Source organism: Passer domesticus, chromosome 2 (assembly GCF_036417665.1).
Source record: "Passer domesticus isolate bPasDom1 chromosome 2, bPasDom1.hap1, whole genome shotgun sequence".
Taxonomy (NCBI): Eukaryota; Metazoa; Chordata; class Aves; order Passeriformes; family Passeridae; genus Passer; species Passer domesticus.
Genome location: NC_087475.1, coordinates 552,842 through 579,351, shown reverse-complemented (window position 1 = coordinate 579,351; position 26,510 = coordinate 552,842). Strand labels below are relative to the sequence as shown.

Genomic DNA, 26,510 nt, shown 5'->3' with positions numbered 1-26,510 from the left:
CCCAGTGCCCCTGTCCTGCACCCCAGCGCCCCTGTCCTGCACCCACTGCCCCTGTCCTGCACCCCAGCGCCCTGTGCCTGTCCCATCCTGTCCTGTCCCATCCTGTCCTGTCCCATCCTGTCCCCCTGTCCTATTTCCCGTGCCCCTGTCCCATTCCCCCTGTCCCGTTCTGTCCCCCCGTGCCCCGGTCCCGTTCCCTTGTCCCGTTCTGTCCCCCGTGCCGTGTCCCGTTCTGTCCCCCCGTGCCCTGTCCCCCTGTCCCGTTCTGTCCCCCCGTGCCCCTGTCCCGTTCCCTTGTCCCGTCCTGTCCCCCGTGCCCTGTCCCCTGTCCCGTTCTGTCCCCCCGTGCCCTGTCCCCCTGTCCCGTTCTGTCCCCCCGTGCCCCTGTCCCGTTCCCTTGTCCCGTCCTGTCCCCCGTGCCCTGTCCCCTGTCCCGTTCTGTCCCCCGTGCCCTGTCCCGTCCCCCTGTCCCGTTCTGTCCCCCCGTGCCCTGTCCCATTCCCCCTGTCCCGTTCTGTCCCCCCGTGCCCCTGTCCCGTCCCTATGTCCCGTTCTGTCCCCCCGTGCCCCTGTCCCGTTCCCTTGTCCCGTTCTGTCCCCCCGTGCCCTGTCCCGTGTCCCCTCCCGTTCCCCCGGGCTGTGCCCTGGCAGCTGCCCCGGGCCGTCCCCTCGGTTTCGGGGACAGCCGCGCCCCGGCGGCAGCCGGAGCACCCTGGGGCGGCAGCGGGGCTGCGGAAATTCCAGCGCCAGGAGAACTCGAGCGATCTCCGTGCTCGCCGAGGATCCCCGCCCGGGCCGGAGCGGGGCAGCGCTGCCGGAGCTCTCCCGGGACAGCGGGGACCGGGACGGCCGAGCCCGCGACGGGAAAGCGGGACTGAGGCACGGCGAGCCCCGCTCGGGAAGGGCCGGGCGGCTCGGGAAGGGCCGGCTCAGCTTTGGGGCGGTTTTGGGGCGCTTTGGGACACTCGGGACACCCGGGGGGGGCGGGGCAGCTCCCAACGGCCCCGCAGCGACAGCGCCGCCCGACGGCAGCACCGGGAACTGCAGCACCCGGTACCGGGACAGAACCGGGACAGAACCGGCACCGGGCAGAACTGCAGCACCCCGGTACCGGCGCCGGGACAGAACCGGCACCAGGGCTGAGAGCCGGGACAGAAGCAGGCCCAGCCCGGGGCTGCTCACTCTGCTCCTGTCCCTGTCCCGTTCCCTGGGAGCAGAGCCCAGCTCCTGCTGTCCCCTGTGCCAGGAGCTGTGCAGAGGGACAGTGTCCCCTGTGCCAGGAGCTGTGCAGAGGGACAGTGTCCCCGTGTCCCCCGTGCCAGGAGCTGTGCAGAGGGACAGTGTCCCCATGTCCCAGGAGCTGTGCAGAGGGACAGTGTCCCCGTGTCCCCTGTGCCAGGAGCTGTGCAGAGGGACAGTGTCCCCGTGTCCCCCGTGCCAGGAGCTGTGCAGAGGGACAGTGTCCCCGTGTCCCCTGTGCCAGGAGCTGTGCAGAGGGACAGTGTCCCCGTGTCCCCCGTGCCAGGAGCTGTGCAGAGGGACAGTGTCCCCATGTCCCAGGAGCTGTGCAGAGGGACAGTGTCCCCGTGTCCCCCGTGCCAGGAGCTGTGCAGAGGGACAGTGTCCCCATGTCCCAGGAGCTGTGCAGAGGGACAGTGTCCCCATGTCCCCTGTGCCAGGAGCTGTGCAGAGGGACAGTGTCCCCATGTCCCAGGAGCTGTGCAGAGGGACAGTGTCCCCGTGTCCCCTGTGCCAGGAGCTGTGCAGAGGGACAGTGTCCCCATGTCCCAGGAGCTGTGCAGAGGGACAGTGTCCCCATGTCCCCTGTGCCAGGAGCTGTGCAGAGGGACAGTGTCCCCATGTCCCAGGAGCTGTGCAGAGGGACAGTGTCCCCGTGTCCCCTGTGCCAGGAGCTGTGCAGAGGGACAGTGTCCCCATGTCCCAGGAGCTGTGCAGAGGGACAGTGTCCCCATGTCCCCTGTGCCAGGAGCTGTGCAGAGGGACAGTGTCCCCATGTCCCAGGAGCTGTGCAGAGGGACAGTGTCCCCGTGTCCCCTGTGCCAGGAGCTGTGCAGAGGGACAGTGTCCCCATGTCCCAGGAGCTGTGCAGAGGGACAGTGTCCCCGTGTCCCAGGAGCTGTGCAGAGGGACAGTGTCCCCATGTCCCAGGAGCTGTGCAGAGGGACAGTGTCCCCGTGTCCCCTGTGCCAGGAGCTCTGCAGAGGGACAGTGTCCCCGTGTCCCCATGTCCCAGGAGCTGTGCAGAGGGACAGTGTCCCCGTGTCCCCTGTGCCAGGAGCTCTGCAGAGGGACAGTGTCCCCATGTCCCAGGAGCTCTGCAGAGGGACAGTGGCCCCGTGTCCCCTGTGCAGGAGCTGTGCAGAGGGACAGTGTCCCCGTGTCCCCTGTCCCAGGAGCTGTGCAGAGGGACAGTGTCCCCATGTCCCCTGTGCCAGGAGCTCTGCAGAGGGACAGTGTCCCCATGTCCCAGGAGCTGTGCAGAGGGACAGTGTCCCCGTGTCCCCTGTGCAGGAGCTGTGCAGAGGGACAGTGTCCCCCGTGTCCCCTGTGCCAGGAGCTGTGCAGAGGGACAGTGTCCCCGTGTCCCCTGTGCCAGGAGCTCTGCAGAGGGACAGTGTCCCCATGTCCCCTGTGCCAGGAGCTGTGCAGAGGGACAGTGTCCCCGTGTCCCCTCATGCCAGGAGCTGTGCAGAGGGACAGTGTCCCCATGTCCCCTGTGCAGGAGCTGTGCAGAGGGACAGTGTCCCCATGTCCCCTCAGGGCAGGAGCTGTGCAGAGGGACAGTGTCCCCATGTCCCAGGAGCTGTGCAGAGGGACAGTCCCCATGTCCCCATGTCCCAGGAGCTGTGCAGAGGGACAGTGTCCCCGTGTCCCCTGTGCCAGGAGCTGTGCAGAGGGACAGTGTCCCCATGTCCCAGGAGCTGTGCAGAGGGACAGTGTCCCCATGTCCCCTGTGCCAGGAGCTGTGCAGAGGGACAGTGTCCCCGTGTCCCCTGTGCCAGGAGCTGTGCAGAGGGACAGTGTCCCCATGTCCCCTCGTTCCAGGAGCTGTGCAGAGGGACAGTGTCCCCATGTCCCCTGTGCCAGGAGCTCTGCAGAGGGACAGTGTCCCCATGTCCCCTCATTCCAGGAGCTCTGCAGAGGGACAGTGTCCCCATGTCCCCTCATTCCAGGAGCTCTGCAGAGGGACAGTGTCCCCATGTCCCCTGTGCCAGGAGCTGTGCAGAGGGACAGTGTCCCCATGTCCCCTCATTCCAGGAGCTCTGCAGAGGGACAGTCCCCATGTCCCCGAGGACAGCAGCCCAGGAGCCCCAGCACGACCCTGTGAGCACAGATGGCCCGTGTCCATCAGCACCAGGAGTGTTCCCAGCAGCAGCAGCCATTCCTTTGCCATTCCAGGTTTTATTGAGCTTGGACTCGGTGGGGTGTGGCTCACGAGTTCAATAAATACTGCAGAACTGCCTGAAGCCCCACCGAGCTCGAGCACAGAGCGAGCACAGGAGCAGTAAATTGATACGAGGTTTAAAAAATCTAAGAACTACCTGGAGGGGAGGAACGGAGCTCCCTGAAAAGAGATGGCAGGGGACCTTCACCAGTGGCATGTGGCACCTGAGCCGTGGCCAAGGACAGCACTGGCCCCCCTGCCAGGAAACTGCCTGAGCAATTAGGATCAAATTAGTGAATTTATTGCAGGACAGAATGCAGGGCAGCAGCTCTGCCGTTCCTGGCCCCACTGGAGGACACAGCCAGTGCCAGGCCCTGCCCTGGCCAGCTGAAGAGGAGCCCAGGGAGCACCACCCTCCCACCCATCTGCTCCTTCCCAAGGCGTTCTGGAAAGGCCAGAGCAGGGACAAGAGGGGGAGCAGCAGTGGGACGAGGAGGCTGTGGCAGGGTGGGGACACTGCAGGTGTGTCAGTGCTGTGCCCTGTGCCCTGGCAGGCCCTGAACACACCTGCCCTGGGGGGCTCCCAGCCAAGGAGAAGGAGCAGCCAGGTGTGCTGCTCCGCCTGGCACAGGAGGAGCAGTCTTTGCTGACTGCAAGGCACAGTCTGGAGCGCCCAGGACACACCTGAGTGGCACCAGCACCTCCCTGTCCCCCGCAGGGCTCCATGCCAGGCCACGCCAGAGCACTGAAACCCCTGGGAAGCCCAGCTACTACAGCTATGCTCACCCCATCCCTGTGGATGGGGAAGCTCACCCCCCTCCCAGCCCCAGCCCCAGCCCCAGCATCCTCACGCTGTTGCAGATGCTCCTGTCCCAGCAGCTCTGCCAGAGCCGTGGGTGATCCCTTAGGAGCCACACATCAGGCACTCCTCCCTGTTCTCCAGGGAGCACACCATGGCTGCCTTGTTCCTCTCCTTCTCCTCCTCCTCCCTGGACGCCTTCTCCCGCTCCCGCAGCTTCTCCTTGTTCAGGGTGAACTGGATGGGGTTGGCAGCCGGCTTCGTGCGCAGGTAGTACATGCCAGTCTTCAGGCCCTGGGGACACGGAGCCTCAGCAGCCACCCCCAGGGCTGGGACATGCCACAGCAGCACCCCCAGCTCTGGGACAGTGCACAGCAGCACCCCCAGCTCTGGGACAGTGCACAGCAGCACCCCCAGCTCTGGGACAGTGCAGAGCAGCACCCCCAGCTCTGGGACACGCCACAGCAGCACCCCCAGCTCTGGGACACGCCACAGCAGCACCCCCAGCTCTGGGACAGTGCAGAGCAGCACCCCCAGCTCTGGGACACGCCACAGCAGCACCCCCAGCTCTGGGGACACGCCACAGCAGCACCCCCAGCTCTGGGACAGTGCAGAGCAGCACCCCCAGCTCTGGGGACACTGCAGTGCAGCACCCCCAGCTCTGGGGACACTGCACAGCAGCACCCCCAGCTCTGGGACACTCCAGTGCAGCACCCCCAGCTCTGGGACAGTGCACAGCAGCACCCCCAGCTCTGGGGACACTCCAGGGGCAAACAGGGTTCTTGAAAGGAAACAGCCTTCCAAGAATTGGTGAGACCAACCTGCTGTCCCAGAACTTAGCAGTCCCTGTGTGCCAAAGTTACCAGGCCCCATTTGGTGGGAACAAGCCCTCAATACCAGGTAACGCCCCTGGTTTTGGGAATGATGCCCCATTTTAGGGAAGGAGCCCAAATAATCCCAGTTGATGCCCTGTTTTGGGAAGGAGCCCCAGTAATGCCAGCTGGTGCCCTGTTTGTGGGGAAGGAGCCCCAGCAATGCCAGCTGGTGCCCTGTTTGTGGGGAAGGAGCCCCAGCAATGCCAGCTGGTGCCCTGTTTGTGGGGAAGGAGCCCCAGCAATGCCAGCTGGTGCCCTGTTTGTGAGGAAGGAGCCCCAGTAATGCCAGCTGGTGCCCCGTTCTGGGGAAGGAGCCCCAGCAATGCCAGCTGGTGCCCTGTTTGTGAGGAAGGAGCCCCAGCAATGCCAGCTGGTGCCCTGTTTGTGAGGAAGGAGCCCCAGCAATGCCAGCTGGTGCCCTGTTTGTGGGGAAGGAGCCCCAGCAATGCCAGCTGGTGCCCTGTTTGTGGGGAAGGAGCCCCAGCAATGCCAGCTGGTGCCCTGTTTGTGAGGAAGGAGCCCCAGTAATGCCAGCTGGTGCCCCGTTCTGGGGAAGGAGCCCCAGCAATGCCAGCTGGTGCCCTGTTTGTGAGGAAGGAGCCCCAGCAATGCCAGCTGGTGCCCTGTTTGTGGGGAAGGAGCCCCAGCAATGCCAGCTGGTGCCCTGTTTGTGGGGAAGGAGCCCCAGTAATGCCAGCTGGTGCCCTGTTTGTGAGGAAGGAGCCCCAGCAATGCCAGCTGGTGCCCTGTTTGTGGGGAAGGAGCCCCAGTAATGCCAGCTGGTGCCCTGTTTGTGAGGAAGGAGCCCCAGCAATGCCAGCTGGTGCCCTGTTTGTGGGGAAGGAGCCCCAGCAATGCCAGCTGGTGCCCCTGGTGCCCAGCTGTACCTGTTTCCAGCCATAGAAGTGCATGCTGGTGAGCTTCCCGTAGTTGGGCTCAGCAATGTGGATGTTCAGGGACTGGCTCTGGTCAATGAAGGCCCCTCTGTCTGCAGCCATCTTCAGGATGGTTTTTTGGGAGATCTCCCACACGGTCTTGTAGAGCTGCTTCAGGTCATCAGGAATCTCAGGGATGTTCTGGAAGAACAGGAGGAGTTTTGCAGGGTGGAAAGCACTGACTGCCCAGATATCCCTGTTTATAACATGGAATTCTTCAGTGATTGCCAGGGCTCCAGCAATCCTGACTGCAACTGAGGCCTGTTCAGCTGAGTCCAAACAGAATCCCAGACTGGTTTGGGCTTGGGAGGGACCTTAAAGTTCACCTCATCCCACCCAGTGCCATGGCAGGGACACCTCCCACTGTGCCAGGCTGCTCCAGCCCCAGTGTCCAGCCTGGCCTTGGGCACTGCCAGGGATCCAGGGGCAGCCCCAGCTGCTCTGGGCACCCTGTGCCAGCCCTGCCCACCCCGCCAGGGAACAAATCCTGCCCAAAATTCCATCCTCTGGCAGTGGGAAGCCATGCCCTGTGTCCTTCTGCCCTTCCATCCCCTGTAAACTGTCTCTCTCCATGTTTCTTGTTGGCTCCTTCAGGCCCTGGAAGGCCACAATCAACCACCCTGGAGCTTTCTCCATGCTGAACAATCCCAATTCTCTCAGCCCTTCCTTGCAGGAGTGGTGCTCCATCCCTCTGATAGCTTGGTGGCCTCCTCTGCACATCCTGTGTCTGTGAGCACCAAGCACACCTGCAAACACCCTCAGCTCCCCCTCAGCAGTTACATGTGGGCAGGCTGCAGGGCAGGGAAAGGCTCTTCCCCAGAGGCTGCTGGCACTGCCCAGGCTGCCCAGGGAATGGGCATGGCCCCGAGGCTGCCAGAGCTCCAGGAGCCTTTGGCCAGCACTGCCAGGGGTGCCCAGGCTGGGCTTGGGGGCTCTGGGCAGGGCAGGGCTGGCACTGGGGGACCCCTGGGGGTCCCTCCAGCTCAGGATACTCCCTGCTATGAAAGCAGCCCTTCATCAGCTTCCTGCTGAGTGGGAGGGCAGAAGGAGAGGACGTGCCTGCAGAACCCCTGCCCTGCTGCCCTGTACCTGGATGGAGCCGTTGTGGGCGATGATCTGGTTCTTCATCTCCTCGTTCCACAGGCCCCTCTCCGTGAGATCCTTCAGCAAGTGGGGATTCACAACCTGGGAGGGGCAGAAGCCAAAGGTTTTTAAATGGTTGAACAAGATCCTGCACATTCCTGACAGAGCCTCACCCCTGGAGTGTTCCAGCCAGGCTGGACAGGCTTGGAGCAGCCTGGGGTAGTGGAAGGTGTCCCTGGAATGACATGATCTCTCAGGGCCCTTCAAACCATTCTGGGATTCTGCTGGGCATGGCAAATTACAAGGGGGCTGTATGGAGCTGCTCTGCATGAGGAACTCCAAAAGATGGGGAAAGGAAAAGGGAAAAGGCCCTTGCTGTCACAAGGCCACTGGCCACAACCTGAGTTCCTAAAGATGAGTCTGAAAAACCAAGACTGATGTGAGGAGGGGAAAGAACAGAACAGGGGCAGGCTGAGTACTGGGAAGAAAACACAGCCCCCTTTTCCTGCTGGGGCTGGGGTCCCTGTCCCCCCAGCCCTACAAAGGGAGGCAGAGCAGTGATCCTCCTGTTCCACCTCCCCACTCCTGTCGGGGTGATCCTGCAGCCAGGAGAAATGGGGAGCACTGAGACAGCCCAGGAGGAATGGGGAGCACTGAGACAGCCCAGGAGGAATGGGGAGCACTGAGACAGCCCAGGAGGAATGGGGAGCACTGAGACAGCCCAGGAGGAATGGGGAGCACTGAGACAGCCCAGAGGGTAGAGACTGAGACAGCCCAGGAGGAATGGGGAGCACTGAGACAGCCCAGAGGGTAGAGACTGAGACACCCCAGGAGGAATGGGGAGCACTGAGACACCCCACACCTCCCAAACAGGGACAGCCTCCCCTTGTCTCCACAGGGGGCTTTGCTAACTCCAGCCTCCAGAACCCAACTTGTTCACTCCCTTTCCTGACTGACAGACCCCCTAAGCCTCTGGAGCTCTTCCCTGGCCCCTTCAGAGCCCTGAGTGCTTCACAGCTCGTGCTCAGGACCTTGGTCTCAGCTACTCTTCCCGTGTCCCCCCATGACATCACCACCCCCCTCAGCAGTCACTCCTGCAGCCCACCCTGAGCCCCACAAAGGCTTTTCCCAGACAAAAGCAGCACTTGTTTATAATTCCACCTGTTCCCTGGTGGCTGTGGGACACTCAGAGCTGGGCTCCTGCAGCACCCAGTGCTCCAGGTGCCCTGGTGCTTGGGCACAAGCATCAGGCTGACCTGAGCCCCCGGGTGTGAGGCCTCCCCTTGTCTTGCTCGGTGATAAAAAGTCAGGAAAGAGCAAAGCTCACCTGGAACTCCCCCGAGAGGACCCTGCGTGTGTAGATGTTGCTGGTGTAGGGCTCGATGGACTCGTTGTTGCCCAGGATCTGGGCAGTGGAGGCCGTGGGCATGGGGGAAATGAGCAGGCTGTTCCTGACACCGTACCTGGGGACAACAGGCAAGGTCAGGGAGCTGCAGCCAAGGGACACGGGACAGGAAAGAGCCAGGAGCAGCAGGGACAGGGAAATCTGGGATAGCCTGCAAGGCCTCACATCAGCCACAGGGAAAGGGAAGCACCACTGAACTGCACTGGGGCTCAAGTGCAAGTGGAATTAGGGGCTTTGCTGCTCTCACCCCTCATCAGAGGCTTTCCCAAATGGCTCAGTCGTGGGTGGGGGGCAGGGAAGAAATCTGCCAGGCACTGCACGATCCACAGCCCTGAGGCAGAACTGAACCAGAGCCCTTGAAGAGGCTGAAACCTCTCCACACACAGGACAGGGGACAGATTTACCACGTTTAAAAATTACAGCCAAACAGCCAGAATTAGTCCATGACAGGCACTCCACACCTCAGTGATTCCTGTCTTCAGGATGTTCAAGGCTCAGCTTTTCCCTGGCAGCAGGGCCAGCTCAGGGCTCACTCCTCACTACGTTTGTTTAATGGGAACACAAATCCTCCTGCTGGATGCATCCAAAATGGAATCAGAGCTCAGCTAAAGCAGGACAGTGAGGGTGGGCTCCTCAGCCTTGGAAGGACAAAAAGGGAAGAAAGCCACCCAAAAAACAGCTCAGAGGAAAGATCTGCTGGGCTGGGGCTGTTTTCACACTTGGACCCTGCCTTTAGCTCTCAGTAGACAGAACATATCAAATCCATGACAAAGCCAGGCTGGATGGGGCTGGGAGCACCCTGGGACAATGAAGGTGTCCCTGCCATGGCTGGGGTGGCACTGGGTGGGCTTTGAGGTCCTTCCCACCCAACCCAGCCTGGGTTTCATCCGACATCTACTACAAACCATGCAGGGTTACTCACTTGGCAATCTTCTCCTTCAAAGCCTTCCAGTCCCAAAGGTCAGAGGGGGTGACATTCCACATGTCATACTGAAGGATCTGAGGAACAGAGTTTGGTCCAAATTAGAGAGGGCACTCTTTTCTCTATGTTTTATAAACCCCTTTGGAAATGGACCTGTTATTCCTCTTAATTCTTCCCTCCCATTAGATCTCAGTGAAGCTCTGGTATGACCTAACAAACACTTCATCTGGTGAAATCAGAGAATCCCAGAACACCCTGAGCTGAAGGGACCCCCAGGGACCCCCCAGTGCCAGCCCTGCCCTGCCCAGACCCCCAAGCCCAGCCTGGGCACCCCTGGCAGCGCTGGCCAAAGGCTCCTGGAGCTCTGGCAGCCTCGGGGCCGTGCCCATTCCCGGGGCAGCCTGGGCAGTGCCAGCACCTCTGGGGAAGAGCCTTTCCCTGCCCTGCAGCCTGGCCTGGCCCAGCCCCAGGCGCTCCCTGGTGCTGTCCCTGTCCCAGAGCAGAGCTGGAGCTGTCCCTGCGCTGCCCTCGGGAGGAGCTGCAGCCCCGGGGAGCTCTGCCCTCAGGCTGCTCCAGGCTGGGCTGGCCAGGGCACCTCGGGGCCCCTCCAGGCCCTTCCCCACCCCGTGTCCCTCCTGGGGCTCTCTCTTGCATCTCTCTGACACTGAGACACCCAGAATGTCCCCAGCACTGAGGTGAGGCCCGAGCAGAGCGGGACAATCCCTTCCCTCTGGGCACTGATGGTGTCCCCAGCACAGGGGTGTCCCTGCTGGCTCCAGGGCACTGCTGGCTCAGATCTGCTGCCCACAAACCATGTCCCTCAGGTCCCTGCCCCAGCCCAGGCACAGGGTGAGCTCCCCAGAGCTGTTCCCTGTCCCATGCTGGCACTCACCCCCTTGCTGACGGGCGAGCCCTGGTAGGTGTCATAGGGGCCCTGCTCCCGGGCCAGCTCGCAGCTGGCCTCCAGGGCCCCGTAGTAGATGGTCTCGAAGATGTGCTGGTTGAGGCGCTGCGCCTCGGCGCTCTCGAAGGGGAACCTCATGAGGATGAAGGCGTCGGCCAGGCCCTGCACGCCGATGCCGATGGGCCGGTGCCGCCGGTTGGAGCGCTCGGCCTGGGGACAGACGGACACGTCAGCTCCAGCACGGCTGGGAGGGCCTCAGCCAGCCACAGCTGCTGCTGCAGCGTGCCCCGGGCCCTGCAGCAGCACCCCTGCCACCCTGGCACTGCCTGCTCAGCCCGCACTGAGTGTGTCACTTAGCACGGCTGTGATTGTTTAACCCAGCAAGGGGAGAAGCAGGATTTTGAAGAGAACACTCAGTGCTTTCTGATAAATGAAGACATTTAACAGAGCAGAATCACAGAATCACTGAGGTTGGAAAATCCCTCAGAGCCTACCAAGTCCAACTGCTCCCCAGCAGAGCCAAGGCCACCACTGACTATGTCACTATGTCCCCAGGTGCCACATCCACATGGACATTAAATCCCCTCCAGGGATGAGGACTTCACCACTGCCCTGGGCATTCCGTGCCAGAGCTGGACAGCCCTTTCCATTAAGAAATTTTTCCTAATGTTCAATTTAAACCTCCCCTGGCACAGGTCAAGGCCATTTCCTTGTGTCATTTTTCTTGTTCTCTGTGAGCAGAGCCTGACCCCCACCTGGCTATCCTCTCCTGTCAGGGAGTTGTAAAACCAGCCAAAATGAGTTACATTTTCTCAGGACCTTTCCAGGATCCTTCTCTCTGTTCTTAGTGCTGGTCTGTGCTTCATGGAAATCCTCACACATGAAAAATTTCCAGTGGCAGAAGCAGAGTGGGAAGCTTTTCTACAACTGCTTCACCACGGAGCTGCTCTGGGCTGAAGCTCAGGCAGGCACTGGCAGGTCCCACCTGGGAACAGGTGATTCATGGAGCTCCCCTGTGATTCCTTGTGTCCCAGACTGCTCTGGGATTGCTCTGGGCAGGACTCAGCCCTACTCACCTCTGGCACAGGGTAGTAGTTGATATCAATGATTTTGTTGAGGTTCCTGACGATGACCTTGGTGACCTCAGCCAGCTTCTTGAAGTCGTAGGTGTGCTCGGGGGTCACGTACATGTTCAGGGCGATGGAGGCCAGGTTACACACAGCCACCTGTGGGCACAGACAGGGCACCATTGGGAACGGGCCCAGAACACACAGCTCTGCCCCAAACTCACGGGAACAGCCCGCCAGGGAACCTGCCAGGCTGGGAAACTGCACCCTTGGTCCTCTGCCACGTCAGAAGTTGGGCAAGAGGTCACGACAATTCAGGACAGCTCAGCAGAAATTGGTATGACCAGAAAGATCCTGCCCTGGTCAGTCCTACTGCCTGCAAACCATCCTCACACAGAACCCCAGAAGGGTCTGGCTTGGAAGCAATTTTACAGCCTGATTTGTTCCTTGCCACTTTCCCTTTGAAGGGTGTCTTGTGTCACCCCAAATGCTCCGCAGGAGTGAGCGGGAAGGGAACCCACGGTGAGTGGAAGGGCTGTGAGCACTCAGGTCAGGAGTTCCCCAGCTGCCTGCTCCCTTCCCCAAGCAACACTCAGACATACCCCAGAGGGCTGCCACAGGAGCACTGCCAGGCTCAGAGCTGCCACAGGAGCACTGCCAGGCTCAGAGCTGCCACAGGAGCACTGCCAGGCAGGCTCAGAGCTGCCACAGGAGCACTGCCAGGCACAGAGCTGCCACAGGAGCACTGCCAGGCTCAGAGCTGCCACAGGAGCACTGCCAGGCTCAGAGCTGCCACAGGAGCACTGCCAGGCTCAGAGCTGCCACAGGAGCACTGCCAGGCTCAGAGCTGCCACAGGAGCACTGCCAGGCAGGCACAGAGCTGCCACAGGAGCACTGCCAGGCACAGAGCTGCCACAGGAGCACTGCCAGGCTCAGAGCTGCCACAGGAGCACTGCCAGGCACAGAGCTGCCACAGGAGCACTGCCAGGCACAGAGCTGCCACAGGAGCACTGCCAGGCACAGAGCTGCCACAGGAGCACTGCCAGGCTCAGAGCTGCCACAGGAGCACTGCCAGGCAGGCACAGAGCTGCCACAGGAGCACTGCCAGGCACAGAGCTGCCACAGGAGCACTGCCAGGCAGGCACAGAGCTGCCACAGGAGCACTGCCAGGCAGGCTCAGAGCTGCCACAGGAGCACTGCCAGGCTCAGAGCTGCCACAGGAGCACTGCCAGGCAGGCTCAGAGCTGCCACAGGAGCACTGCCAGGCAGGCTCAGAGCTGCCACAGGAGCACTGCCAGGCTCAGAGCTGCCACAGGAGCACTGCCAGGCAGGCTCAGAGCTGCCACAGGAGCACTGCCAGGCAGGTACAGAGCTGCCACAGGAGCCCTGCCAGGCTCACAGCTGCCACAGAAGCACTGCCAGGCTCACAGCTGCCACAGGAGCACTGCCAGGCTCACAGCTGCCACAGAAGCACTGCCAGGCTCACAGCTGCCACAGGAGCACTGCCAGGCTCACAGCTGCCACAGGAGCACTGCCAGGCTCACAGCTGCCACAGGAGCACTGCCAGGCAGGCACAGAGCTGCCACAGGAGCACTGCCAGGCAGGCTCACAGCTGCCACAGGAGCACTGCCAGGCAGGCTCAGAGCTGCCACAGGAGCACTGCCAGGCAGGCTCACAGCTGCCACAGGAGCACTGCCAGGCACAGAGCTGCCACAGGAGCACTGCCAGGCAGGCTCAGAGCTGCCACAGGAGCACTGCCAGGCACAGAGCTGCCACAGGAGCACTGCCAGGCACAGAGCTGCCACAGGAGCACTGCCAGCCTCCCCAGCACTCCCGTTCTGCACCCACCTCGTCCTTGCTGGTGTACTCCACGATCTCGGTGCACAGGTTGCTGCACTTGATGGTGCCCAGGTTCTGCTGGTTGCTCTTCCTGTTGCAGGAGTCCTTGTAGAGCATGTAGGGGGTGCCAGTCTCGGTCTGGGACTCGATGATGGCGTACCAGAGCTGCTGGGCCTTCACCACCCTGCGCACGCGGCCCTGCCGCTCGTAGCTGCACACACAGGGAGCCCGTCAGCCCCCAGCCCCAGACAGCAGGGAAAGGCCTCTGAGCTCCTCGGGGCTGGGGCAGCCTCCTCCCTGCTGAGCCCTCACAGCAGGGCAGCGCTGCCTCGTTTGAGGGAATCAGTGCTTCACCAAGCAGCCACAGAGCAGTGCCACAAAGCCATGGATGGGGATTGCTCCAGGGTGGCCCCCTAACAGGGACACTGTCCCTCCAAATGGTCATTCACCACAGCTCCACCCTGACAGGCCACAGTGTGAAGGACCCAGCCCCATCCTGACGTTTTTATCAATCTGACAATGAGCCCAGTGGCCACCTCTGAGCCCTTCCCACAAAGCTGTGCCAGATCCTACAGGACACGGGCAGCTCTGGGAGAGCATGGCACCCCTCACAGGCCTGCTCACTCTTCTTACCTCTCATAGAGCTTCTCAAATTCCTCTCCCCAGACATCATCCAGGCCAGGACACTCATTTGGGCACATTAAGGACCAGTCCTGTACAGGGGAAAAATATTCAGAGGAAATCTTTAGGCACTCTGTTAATTAAAGCTGTGGCTACCCCATCCCTGGAAGTGTCCCAGGCCAGCCTGGATGGGGTTTGGAGCAATCTGGGACAGTGGAAGATGTCTCTGCCCACAGCAGAGGGTGGCACTGGATGACTTTTAAGGTCCCTCCCAAGCCAGTCTGGGATTCTGTGAAATACAAGCAGGCATAAGAACAATTTACTGAGAAAATGTTGATGCCTTAAGGAAACCCCAGAGTCAAAACAGCCCAAGAGTCCAAGAACAAATTATGGGCTGTAAGATTAAGCCCTGAAGCAAAACATGGAGCTGGAGCTCCACCTGCACAGCCAAGTTCTCAAACAAGGTGCAGCAGCTCCTCCAGGAAGGTCCTGGAAGGAACAAGGAGCAAAGCAGCTCTGCAGCCCTTGCTGAGCTCCTTCAGGGCTGCTCACCTGCTCCTCCACCACCAGACCTTTTCTGCACCAGCCAAGTTCTCACCTGGTTGGTTTCCACTCTCTTCATGAAGAGATCAGGGATCCAGAGGGCAAAGAACAGGTCCCTGGCTCGCTGCTCTTCTTTCCCCGTGTTCTTCTTCAAGTCCAGGAACTCAAAGATGTCCAAGTGCCACGGCTCCAGGTAGATGGCAAAAGCCCCAGGTCTCTGGGACACGGAACACAATCTGGATCAGAACAAACTGGCCTTGGAAAGAAACCTCCTGCCCTGCTCCTGAGTGCCCATAACACCCCAAACCAGCTGGGAACTGGGGGGCAGCACCAGGTACCAACACAAGGGGGAAATGCCCTTTTGTGATTATGTGCCACCCACAACCACTCCTACCAACACAAGGGGGAAATGCCCTTTTGTGATTATGTGCCACCCAGAACCCCTCCTGATGTTCATGGGACAGCCCCTGCCAGCGTGGAAGCTCTCCATTGCCCAGGCTCCCTTCTGGAGCTCTTTAAGGTACCTTGTTTCCCCCCTGATCCACGTAGCGGGCGGTGTTGTTGTAGACCCTCAGCATGGGAACGAGCCCGTTGGAATTCCCGTTTGTCTGCAGAGGCACAGGAAAACCATCAGCAAAGGCAACTCCCTGCAGGGGCTGGCCTGCACGTCCTGTGGGTCCTTCCCCAGGCTGCAGAGCTCTTCCACTGATCACCACCAATTATTTCTAGTCTCTTCCTCACACTTTTTATGACAAAATGTATGTATCAGCCACATGTTCCAGAGTTAATAAAATATCCCTCCTAACTTCTTTCCTCTAAAGGCTTGCAGGGTTTACACAGACTGTGACAAGAAATCCCAAACACACATCCACAGAAGGTCTGGGGCAATTAGAGACACAGAAAGGCAACGGGCTAGTGCACAAGTCTCTGGGCATATTCCTAGGCTGCTAACAGACAAACACTGGAATTGTCTGACCAAACTCTGGAATCAGATCCTCTTTTTGGAAGGGTTCTATGAGGGAAGCCAAAACACCGAGGCAAACCAACCTCCCTGCCTTGGGCCAAGGGATGACTGAGGGAGGCCCAGTGCTGTGTGAACTGAGAGAGAGGCAGCACTGGTCTGGCATGTCCTGGGAGCAGCAGCAGTGTCCTGTGCTGTCCTGGGCTGGGGTGACTCAGAGAGGGACAGGCACTCACCCCAGCAATGTAGCTGCCCGTGGCACGGATGCAGCTCACGGCAAGGCCAATGCCCCCAGCAGACTTGGAGATGAGGGCACACTGCTTCAGGGTGTCGTAGATGCCCTCAATGCTGTCGTCCTTCATGCACAGCAGGAAGCAGCTGGAGGAGAAAAATGCTTTCAGCAAAGATGGGAAGGAAAAGTCATAAGTGTTTCATCAGGCTGCAAAACCCAGGGCAAACATGGGAGCTTTATCATGCTCCACAAAGCAACCCCACAGGTGTGCAATAAAGGACAAACACAAAAACACCATGAGCAGTACTTGTACTGATGTTACCTCTGCTACCAAACATTTTTGATCATAGAATTGTGGAACACCCTGAGCTGGAAGGGACCCACAAGGATCAGAATCCAATTTATGGTCCTGCACAACCCCATCCTGGGCATCCCTGGCAGCCTCAGGGCCATGCCCATTCCCTGGGCAGTGCCCACCACACTCTGGGGGAAGAACCTTTTCCCACTACATTGATACAAACCTTTTATAAAAATATAATCCTTTCGCTGATATATACAGTATCAAAAACCTATCAGTTATGCTTGCCTGATACATATGATATCAAAAACCTATCAGTTATGCTTACCTGATAAATATTATATCAAAAACCTATCAGTTATGCTTGCCTGATATATATGATATCACAAACCTATCAGTTATTCTTGCTGCCTTTAGGAAACAACCACCAGGATTCATTTGGTAACCTGCAGCAGACTGTGCACATCTGGAACTTTCCTATATTCATACAGCCACTCAAAGGTTTCCAGTATCTCCAGAGTTGACAGAAACCTGGGCGTTTTCCCCCAAGATAACTAAAACTTGACAGCAGCTGCTCAAAACATCACAAAACACGCGCGGGAACTCAGCTGCTCGTTTCAGAGGCTGTGCACGTGTCTCCCTGGAGCAGATGAGATCCCCAAGGCCGCCCCTGAGGCAGGGAGCCCTGGGCAGAGAGAGGAGAGCACCTGGAGAGCTGGGGGCGGTTGGTGCCCGCGTTGAAGAGCGTGGGCGAGGCGTGCGTGAACCAGCGCTCCGAGAGCAGGTTGTAGGTCTCGATGGCGGCGTCGATGTCGGCCTTGTGGATGCCCACGGCCACCCTCATCAGCATGTGCTGGGGACGCTCAGCAACTGCAGGGACACACAGCCACGAGCTCCATGGGCTGGGCTGGGAGAGACCGAAATCCCACCCAGAGCCAGCCCTGCCATGGCAGGGACACCTTCCCCTGTGCCAGGCTGCTCCAGCCCCAGTGCCCAGCCTGGCCTTGGGCACTGCCAGGGATCCAGGGGCAGCCCCAGCTGCTCTGGGCACCCTGTGCCAGCCCTGCCCACCCTGCCAGGGAACAATTCCTCACTGCCAAGATCCCATCCAGCCCTGCCCTCTGGCACTGGCAGCTATTCCCTGGGTGCTGTCCCTGCATCCCCTGGAAATTGTCTCTCTCCAGCTTTCCTGGGGCTCCTGCAGGCCCTGCAAGGCCACCCTGAGCTCAGCCCAAAGCTTCTCCTGTGCAGGTGAACAATGCCAGCTGTGCCAGCCTTTGCTGCCAGCAGAGCTGCTCCATCCCTCTGCTCATCCTGGAGCCTCCTCTGGGCTCTCTGCAGCAGCTCCAGCTCCTCCTGGGCTGGGGCAGGGCTGGGGCAGCTCTCAGGTGGGCTCTCACCTGAGGGGACACAGGGACACAATCCCCCTCTTCCTGCTGCCCACACTGGAATGTACCCAGGGCACAGGGATTTTGGGATGCCAAGGCACATGGCTGGGGCATGCCCAGCCCCTCACCCACCAAGCAAACCCAGAAAGGCAGAGAGGAAGAAGACTCCATGTGACAATCACAGGGTCTCGGCAGCAAGCTCCAAACGCTGCAGTGGGACACTGGGGTAGGAGTTCTCCAGCCCAACTCCTGCCCAGAGAGCACCAGGCCTGCTTATTCAGGATTTTATCCCCATCAGGCTGTGAAAAACTCAAGGAACAATCTGCTCCAATGCTCAGCTGCTCTCATGGAGCAGGGAAAAAGCCCCCACCTGTACTGACAGTTAAATTCAATCAAATATGCACTCCAGAATCCAATTGTGTTTCAGCTTTATGGTATTATAATTAATCTCTGACCCTTCTGGTGTCCCAGGATATCCAAGGCAAGGGCCTGCAACACTGGCAGCACAGTACCTAAACTTAGCTTTAATTCAAATTAACTCAAATTTTTAAGAAGTGCTCAGCACTAGGAACAGCTCTTACCTTTGGAGTTGATTTTCAGCAAGTAGGAGCGCTCCAAAGTCTTTAAAAGAGAGGATGGATTTTAGCAGACAGGCAGATTTGTATTTTTTAAAAAACCCTGTTAACTCCAAACTCATTCCAGCCATCTCCACACCCTTCATCCCAGGCTCTACCACCCCTGCACTCTGCTGCTCCTCTCTTTATTAGCTTAGTTAGGTGATTAATGACTGAAAATGCACAGGGCCAAGGGAAGATTGCAGCACTGCTTTGGATTAGAGTGTGGAGCACAGCAGGAGGTTCCACACTGTCCTGAACCCACGGGAGCCCTCTGGAGTCCCCTGAGCCCTAAACCTGAGCCAGCCCCAAACCCCAGCAGCACAGCTGAGCTGGTGTGGGGCAGCAGAGCAGCCCCAGGGTGCTGTGGGGAGGATAAATGTGTGGGATGACACCCTGAGAGAACTGCTGCACTGAACAATGGCAACACCAAAAATCCCTTCTTTGGCTGAGGATTAGAGTATTTCCTTCAGGAATGGCATCCAACAACACCCAATGTGAAACCCAGCCCAACAGTTAAAATATTCCAGCAGCAAGAGAGCTCCAAGACTCATCCCACTGGCAGCTGCTTAGTGCAGGTGCCCTTCAGCTCCACAGCCCCACGGATGTCCCACCCCCCTGTGCCCCTCTCTGCCCCAGCCCAGATGATTCCACAAGCATTCCCATCCTTCCCAACAGGCCCAGGAGCAATGTGCTCTTTACCTTAAAGCCAAAGTAGTTGTAGGAGAAGTCTCTGTCGTAGATGATGGCAGAGTTGAGGCGCTGGCAGGAAATAACAAAATTTACAGGGTGTAACAATGTTATTTATACCTGCTGGCATCCCTGGCCCCAAAGCTCTGGTGTGTGAGGGGCACCAGAGCACAGGAATGAAGCAGGAACAGCACCTCCCTCCAAACAACAAAAGTCCATCTTCAACAACCTTTTTTTCACTCTGTTTTTGGCTGAATTTACTGAAATCTGATTGGACAACAAGAAACAAAACACAGAACCAAAGGATAGAAGGAATTTCCTGGTCCGAACACAGACCTGGAATGACCTGGAAACTGAACCCAAAACACTTCTCTCCCTCCTGTGCTGCCTCACCTGGCCCCAGCACAAGGTACTTCTTCTCAAATTAATTACTTGTGCTGATCATGGCAGTGGGAGCATCCAAGAAACCAAATTTTACTGCAAAAACATCCACAGAGGAAGAAAACTCCTACATCTCCTCTTACACTCTCCACAAATGCCCTGCACTGGTTTCTGTGTTGGCATTTTACCCTAAACAAACATGGCTTGCTTAAAAAATAAGAAAAGCAAATTATTTAAGCGTGCAAAATTCAGTGCAATAGTTCAGAAGTGAAAAGAACCCCAGTACTTACATCCTTGTTGGCCAGAACTATGTCTAGAGTCTCTTTGGAGATCATTGGGGAGTGCTTCCCGTTGTGAGGGTTGATGTAGGTGTAGAGATCCTCCATCACATCTGTGAGGGAAAGGGATGTGAGCAGGACATGTCCAGGCCCATCCCTGCAGCACATAGCACTGGGATTCAGGGACGGGCAAGGCAGGAAAGCCCTTGGAAATAAAATATCCCCTCCAGCCCCTCAAACACACAGCTGCTCAGCACTGCCAACCTCAACAATCCACATCTACAAACTCTGTCAAAACCCCACTGCAAAAAGGAACACACAGCTGCTTTTTCTGCTGCTCAGCACTGCCAACCTCAACAACCCACTTGCACAAATTCTGTCAAAACCCCACTGCAAAAAGGAACACATGGGGAGGAAAGTGGGTACAACCTGATCTCAATCCATCATATTTTTCACCCCGCCATTTCTACAACTGCTTTTCACAAGCCAGGCAATTCCATTTGCCTTGGGAAACCCGTGGGTTTCACCTCCATGGCACTTGCAGCCAGCCTGGGCCCCCAGGAGCTCCCAGCTGGGAGATTTCCCCGTTTCAGTGGCCCAAACCTCTCCCCCAGCAGCTGGAGGCGTTCACCCACCGCTGAAGACCTTCTTGGTCTCCTTGTGCAGGTTGGAGACGGCGATGCGGGCGGCCAGGATGGCGTAGTCGGGGTGCTTGGTGGTCAGCGTGGCCGCGGTCTCTGCGGCCAGGGTGTCCAGCTCCACCGTGGTGACCCCGCTGTAGAGCCCCTGGATCACCTTCATGGTGATCTGTGCCTGCAGGAGGGAAATGCCCCAGCTCAGGAGCCCCAGTGCTCAGAGCACCGCTGGCTGGGCAGGGGGAGGAGGAGAGCAAACTGGGGCAGCAGGCTGGGACAGCTGGGAATGCTCCTGGACACACACTGGGGACAAGGCTGGAGGGACTGGCACAGGGAATGGCTGCCAGTGCCACAGGGCAGGGCTGGATGGGAGCTTGGCAATGAGGAATTGTTCCCTGGCAGGGTGGGCAGGGGCTGGGATGGAATTCCCAGAGCAGCTGGGGCTGCCCCTGGATCCCTGGCAGTGCCCAAGGCCAGGCTGGACACTGGGGTTGACACTGGAAGGTGTCCCTGCCGTGGCAGGCTGGCACTGGGTGGCCTTGAAAGCTCATTCCAACCCAACCCCTGCTGGGATTCTGTGTAGGGGTGGCTTCCAGGCAGTAGGATTGACTGGTCTCTACTGAACCTTTGTGAACTGTTGCTGCTCTTGCACAACTCATGGGATTTACAGCCTTGCAGGGATGATTAACACAGGATTTGGGAGGGCTGCTGCTGGCCCAGGAAGCTTCTGGAACAAGCAGATCCAAGTCCCAAAGGACAAACTGAGCTCCAGGGGAAGAGGGCACACACGACTGCAGAATAAATAAGGATTCAGGGGCACAAGGAGGCAGGAGGACTTGGAATTTCACTTCTGTCCTCAGCATCAACTCCCAGCCACTGGGGGCAAGTCAGGCACTTCATGCTGTGGTCACCAGGTCACCAGTGTCCTCCTCCTGCCATCCATCCCCAAGACTTTTGGGTACAGGACCAATGGCAACTGTTTGATGGGTGGAATTTCAGACAGGAGAATGGATCATGACAACCCGGGAGATGGGAAGAGCCTTAGCTGGCGACTCCAAATGGCCAGACTGGGTCTGAAACCTGCATAAAAATCTCACAGCCACCAGTGCATCCAGCGGGGAGTCACCCCGGGCACAGGCTTTGGAAGGAGAAGCCTCCATGAGTGGGATCAATGCCCACCCCAAATCAGCTCAGAACACCAAGCAGGGATGTGGCAATGGCAGGGAATTCTGTCCTGCTGTTTGACTTCCACGGGGCATTGCTCCAGCTTTGCAGACTGGCACTGGGAGCAACCTACCAAATCCAAAATATGGGAACTGGAGCAACACAGCTCGTTTTTTAAACCACCAGGGGCCCAATGGCTTCCCCAAGGTTTGAGAAGAAAGGGAGGGAGAGGGGATTTTCCCCTCCACAGTCTCTGCACCTGGGAAGCAAAACCCCTCCGAGCACAAACAATTGCAACAAACCCATTTTGGGTGTGTTTCCAAGAGTTCAGGGAGTCACAGAGCACCCTGAGCGGGAGGGGACCCCCGGGATCCCCAAAGCCAACCCGGGACAGCCCGGGAATTCCTGCCCGGGTCCCCACCCCGCTGCTGCCCAGGAGAGGAGGGGGCAGGCAGGGGCAGGCAGGGCACTCACGGGATCCACGAAGTCGGCGTTGAGGCCGTAGCAGAGCTTCTGGATGCGCGAGGTGATCTTGTCAAACATGACCCGCTCCTGGCGCCCGTCTGCCACACGGACAGGGAGGGACAGTGGGACAGGGAGGGACAGTGGGACAGGGAGGGACAGTGGGACAGGGAGGGAGAGGGGGACAGGGAGGGAGAGGGGGACAGGGAGGGAGAGGGGGACAGGGAGGGAGAGGGGGACAGGGAGAGACAGCGGGACAGGGAGAGACAGAGGGACAGGGAGAGACAGTGGGACAGGGAGGGACAGTGGGACAGGGAGGGACAGTGGGACAGGGAGGGACAGTGGGACAGGGAGAGACAGCGGGACAGGGAGAGACAGAGGGACAGGGAGAGACAGTGGGACAGGGAGGGACAGTGGGACAGGGAGAGACAGAGTGGGACAGGGAGGGACAGAGTGGGACAGGGAGAGACAGAGCGGGACAGGGAGAGACAGAGCGGGACAGCCCAGGGAGAGATAGAACAGAACAATAAGAGACAGAATGGAATGGAACAGCCCAGGAGAGAACAGAACAGAGCACTCCTGCTCAGTCACACCAGCACAGCCCCAGTAAGAACTAGTTTAGTACAGAATGCCCCTCCCGGTCACCCAGTGCAGCCCCAGTAAGAACCAGTCCAGCTCAGAACACTCCTGCCCATGCCCACCAGTGCAGCCCCAGTGAGAACCAGTCCAGCACCCAAGACCCCAGCCAGCCCCTCCCGTGGGGGAATTCAGGGTGGGAATCACCAGGGACAGCCTGCTGGGTGGGCACAAGGGAAGGGGAGGCTCCCCCTCCACCCCAAGGATCCCCACCTAAAGCTGCACCAACCCAATGCCCAGGGTGGGGACCCGGCTGAGGGTCACCCCCACGCCGGCCTGGGGACCCCTCCCCTGGCCCAGCACCCCGGGACCACAAGAGGGGCAGACCAAGCCAAAGCTCCTGCCAGGGGACCCAAAGCAAAGCAGAGGTCTCACCGCTCACTCCGGGGGTCTGGGGGGAGCTCTCTCACCCCGGGCTCCCCCAAGGCTGAGGGGAGCCCCTCTGCTCCCAGCGGCTGCCATCGGGGCTGGGGGGATCCCATCCTCCCATGGAGCACAGGGGGCACCCCTCTGCTCCCTGCGGCGCCACGGGGACCCCCAAAGCCAAGGGGGGGGTCTCACCGCCTCACAACAAGTGCCATAAGATACCCCCAAAGCTGAGGGGGACCCATCCCCCCGTGCCGTGAGGGACCCTCCCAAAACGGGGCCATTCCCATCTGCTCACCCGGGGCCCCCCAAAGCACAGGAACCCCAGAACGGGGCAGGGATTCCCCCTCAGGTGCCACGAGGGACCCCTCAAGCCGAGGGGCCAGAGCCCCCCATCCCCGACACCCAGGGCAGCGGGGCGCTCCCTCCCCGGCCCGCCGGCACCCCCGGGCCGGGGGGAGCGCTCACCCCGCTTCACGACGTGCATGGTGGCGGCGGGTGCCCCTCAGTCCTTCGGTGTCCCTCGGCGCCCCTCGGTCCCTCTCGGAGCCTCCGCGCCCGCCGCTTCCCGCGCCCGCCGCGCGCGCCCCGCCCCGCTGAGGCGCCCGCCGCCATCTTGCCTGAGGGCACGGCTCACTGCCTCGCCCCTTGCCGCCCCGCCCGGCTCCCGGCGCTGCCTGTGGCCGCGGGCGGACACCAATCCCGACCCTCATCCCGGTATTGTCCCCGCTTTCCCCCCCGGGGATCGCCCCCGCTGCCGGGGAACACGGCGGATCCTGCCCGCTTCAAAGATGGCGGCAACTGCGCTCCCCCCTCCCCGGCGGGGGAGGAGCCGCAGGGACGGGACGGGGCTGAGGGCGCCAAAGACAGAGCCCGCCAGGGGACAAAACACCTCGCCTGAAACGCCAAAACAGTAACTGTGTTAAATTTAATCATTCTGAACCAAGGCCCGCGTGTGAAATGTGTGATTAAACTTTGGGTCTCGGTGCCCAGGGAGGGGGTGGGGTGCCCGTCCCTGGAGGTGCCCAAGGAACGACTGCACAGGAACAAGCTGAGGGTCTGTGGGCCCAGGGCACAGGAGCAGCGGGGAAGGAGCTGAAATTACAGAAACTTCTCTCCCAAAAGCAGCAGAGCTGCACCTGCAGAGCCTCCAGGCCTGGGACACCAACAGCAGGAGCACCTGGAGCTGCTGGGAGAGCTGGGGGGCTCCCCTGGAGAGGAGAAGCTCCAGGAGAGCTCAGAGCCCCTGGCAGGGCCTGAAGGGGCTCCAGGAGAGCTGCAGAGGGACTGGGGACAAGGCCTGCAGGGACAGCACCCAGGGAATGGCTGCCAGTGCCAGAGGGCAGCAATGGATGGGATCTTGGCAATGAGGAATTGTTCCTGGCTGGGTGGGCAGGGCTGGCACAGGGTGCCCAGAGCAGCTGGGGCTGTCCCTGGATCCCTGGCAGTGCCCAAGGCCAGGCTGGGCACTGGGGCTGGAGCAGCCTGGCACAGGGGAAGGTGTCCCTGCCATGGCAGGGTGGGATTTGGGGTCCCTCCATCCCAACCCATTCCGTGGATCTCCCGGTCCCGTGAGGGCTCAGGGCAGCACCGAAGCCCTGCTGAGGTTCCTGTGCAGAACCCAGCCCCAAACTCCCTCAGTTCCTCTCCATCCTGCTCCGCGTGCCCTGGGAATCAGGAGCTGTGGCACGTGGAGCCCAGGCTGGCAGGGAGCACCTGCTGTCCGTGGGGCGCAGCCTCTGAGGTGCCCCCTCCCCACACGCTGGGCTTTGCTCCATGGCAGGGCAGGCAGCCATGGGCCCTTGGGCTGAGGCTGGTCCGAGGGGCTCACAGAGACATCCCGGGCCCCCAAGGCGCTGGAAATCCCAGTTTTTATTGCTCCTGGATGAGGTGAGGGCGTGGTGCCGTTCAGATTCCAAGCCAAATTCCCACCCACCGGGGGCTCCTCAGCCCCCAGTGCACCAGGTGAGCCTGGTCCTGCTCAGAGTGTCCCCCCCCTCAAAGATGGGGCACAGGGAATGCCTGGAACTGACCTGGAAACGGGAGTAAAGCTGGGCTGCTGCCTGCGTTACTGGAAAAGGGCCTGCAGAAGGAAAAAATCCCAAATGGTGAATTTCGGGGGAGAAAAATTGGGGGGAAAATGGAGAAAATATGGGGAAAATGGTGAAAATAGGTGAAAAAATTACCTAAAATGGAGAAAACTGGGTTAAAATTCACCAAATGGTGAAATTCTGGGGAGAAAAATGGGGAAATTGGGAAAAAATGGTGAAAATGTGGGGGAAAATGGTGAAAATAGGTGAAAAAAATTACCTAAAATGGAGAAAACTGTGTTAAAATTCACCAAATGGTGAATTTCTGGGGAGAAAAATGGTGAAAATGTGGGGAAAATAGGTGAAAAAACACCTAAAAATGGAGAAAATTGGGTTAAAATGGCCTGAAATTACCCAAAATCAATCTCAAACCCAGCTCCTCCACCCTCACTCTGAAGATGTTGAATTTCCGGGGAGAAAAATGAGGAAAAAATGGGAAAATTTGGAATAAAAGGGGAAAAAATGAAGAAAATTTGGGGAAAAATTGTGAAAAAAAAAATGGTGACAATCGGTGAAAAAAATGGCCTAAAAATGGAGAAAATGGGATTAGAAACAACCCCAAGCCTACAGAAGGAAGATACTCCCAAATGGCATATTGGGCTGGCTGGACCCTGAGCTGCACTCACAGATGTTTGCCTCTCCTGGGTGTGCTGAGCCCTTCCTGGGTGTGCTGAGCCCAGTCTGGGTGTGCTGAGCCCGGCCTGGGTGTGCTGAGCCCGGCCTGGGTGTGCTGAGCCCGGCCTGGGTGTGCTGAGCCCAGTCTGGGTGTGCTGAGCCCCTCCCGGGTGTGCTGAGCCCAGCCCGGGTGTGCTGAGCCCCTCCCGGGTGTGCTGAGCCCAGCCCGGGTGTGCTGAGCCCCGCCTGGGTGTGCTGAGCCCCGCCTGGGTGTGCTGAGCCCCGCCTGGGTGTGCTGAGCCCCTCCCGGGTGTGCTGAGCCCCTCCTGGGTGTGCTGAGCCCTCCCTGGGTGTGCTGAGCCCTCCCTGGGTGTGCTGAGCCCCTCCTGGGTGTGCTGAGCCCGGCCTGGGTGTGCTGAGCCCCGCCTGGGTGTGCTGAGCCCAGCCTGGGTGTGCTGAGCCCCTCCCGGGTGTGCTGAGCCCGGCCTGGGTGTGCTGAGCCCAGCCCGGGTGTGCTGAGCCCAGTCTGGGTGTGCTGAGCCCAGCCCGGGTGTGCTGAGCCCCTCCTGGGTGTGCTGAGCCCGGCCCGGGTGTGCTGAGCCCAGCCCGGGTGTGCTGAGCCCGGCCTGGGTGTGCTGAGCCCTGCCCGGGTGTGCTGAGCCCAGCCCGGGTGTGCTGAGCCCCTCCTGGGTGTGCTGAGCCCAGCCCGGGTGTGCTGAGCCCGGCCTGGGTGTGCTGAGCCCTGCCCGGGTGTGCTGAGCCCCTCCTGGGTGTGCTGAGCCCCGCCTGGGTGTGCTGAGCCCGGCCTGGGTGTGCTGAGCCCTGCCCGGGTATCCTGATCCTGCCTGGTATCCTGAACCCGCTGGAGGTGCCCTGGATGCCCGCGAGGAGGCAGCCGGCCCTAATGAGTGTTAATGAGCGCTAATGAGCGCCAGGCTAAGGAGGAGCCCTGCAGGGTTCGAATGAACCCCGAGGAGCTCTGTCCCGCAGAGGTCGGGCTGGGCGGGCCCGGGGAATTTCTGCCCTGGGAAATGCGCTTGGGGCTTTCCGAAAGAGGGAACGCTGGGGCTGCAGCAGCGGGCACTGCCCGGGGAGGGTGCTGAGACAGGGGAGTGCATGGAGGGCACTGGAAACACTGGGATCTGCCGGGGGCACAGCTCGAGGGATGGCTGCTGTCCCTGTGCCACCATCCCATGGATGGCTGCTGTCCCTGTGCCATCAGGGGCCCATCCCATGGGATGGCTGCTGCCCTCCCTGTGCCATCGCCATCCCCCAGCCCAGCCGATGCCAACCACAGCTCC

The 26,510-nt window shown here is 59.8% G+C and overlaps 1 protein-coding gene across 1 annotated transcript; it reads right to left on the bottom strand.

Annotated features, from left to right (window-relative positions):
- Positions 1-4,135: 4,135 nt before the first annotated feature.
- RRM1 (ribonucleotide reductase catalytic subunit M1) lies at positions 4,136-23,108 on the bottom strand. Its single transcript, XM_064405063.1, has 19 exons — positions 22,973-23,108; positions 21,515-21,603; positions 19,877-20,054; positions 19,254-19,354; positions 18,595-18,654; positions 17,860-17,899; positions 16,598-16,760; positions 15,597-15,738; positions 14,924-15,007; positions 14,455-14,616; positions 13,869-13,948; positions 13,245-13,446; positions 11,406-11,555; positions 10,318-10,539; positions 9,426-9,502; positions 8,426-8,561; positions 7,105-7,200; positions 5,968-6,156; positions 4,136-4,499 (listed from the first exon to the last, which is right to left on the bottom strand). The coding sequence occupies exons 1-19, from the start codon at positions 22,989-22,991 to the stop codon at positions 4,311-4,313; spliced, it is 2,379 nt and encodes a 792-aa protein (XP_064261133.1). The 5' UTR covers positions 22,992-23,108; the 3' UTR covers positions 4,136-4,310.
- Between the last annotated feature and the right edge of the window lie 3,402 nt (positions 23,109-26,510).

What these genes read in the sequence shown, in the direction of transcription:
- RRM1 (XM_064405063.1), bottom strand. An exon ending in TAGTTCTGGCCAACAAGGAT is followed by an intron (nt 18,655 to 19,253) that starts GTAAGTACTGGG and finishes ATTTCCTGCCAG; the next exon opens with CGCCTCAACTCTGCCATCAT. An exon ending in TCCTCTCGGGGGAGTTCCAG is followed by an intron (nt 7,201 to 8,425) that starts GTGAGCTTTGCT and finishes TGCCCCTCCCAG; the next exon opens with GTTGTGAATCCCCACTTGCT.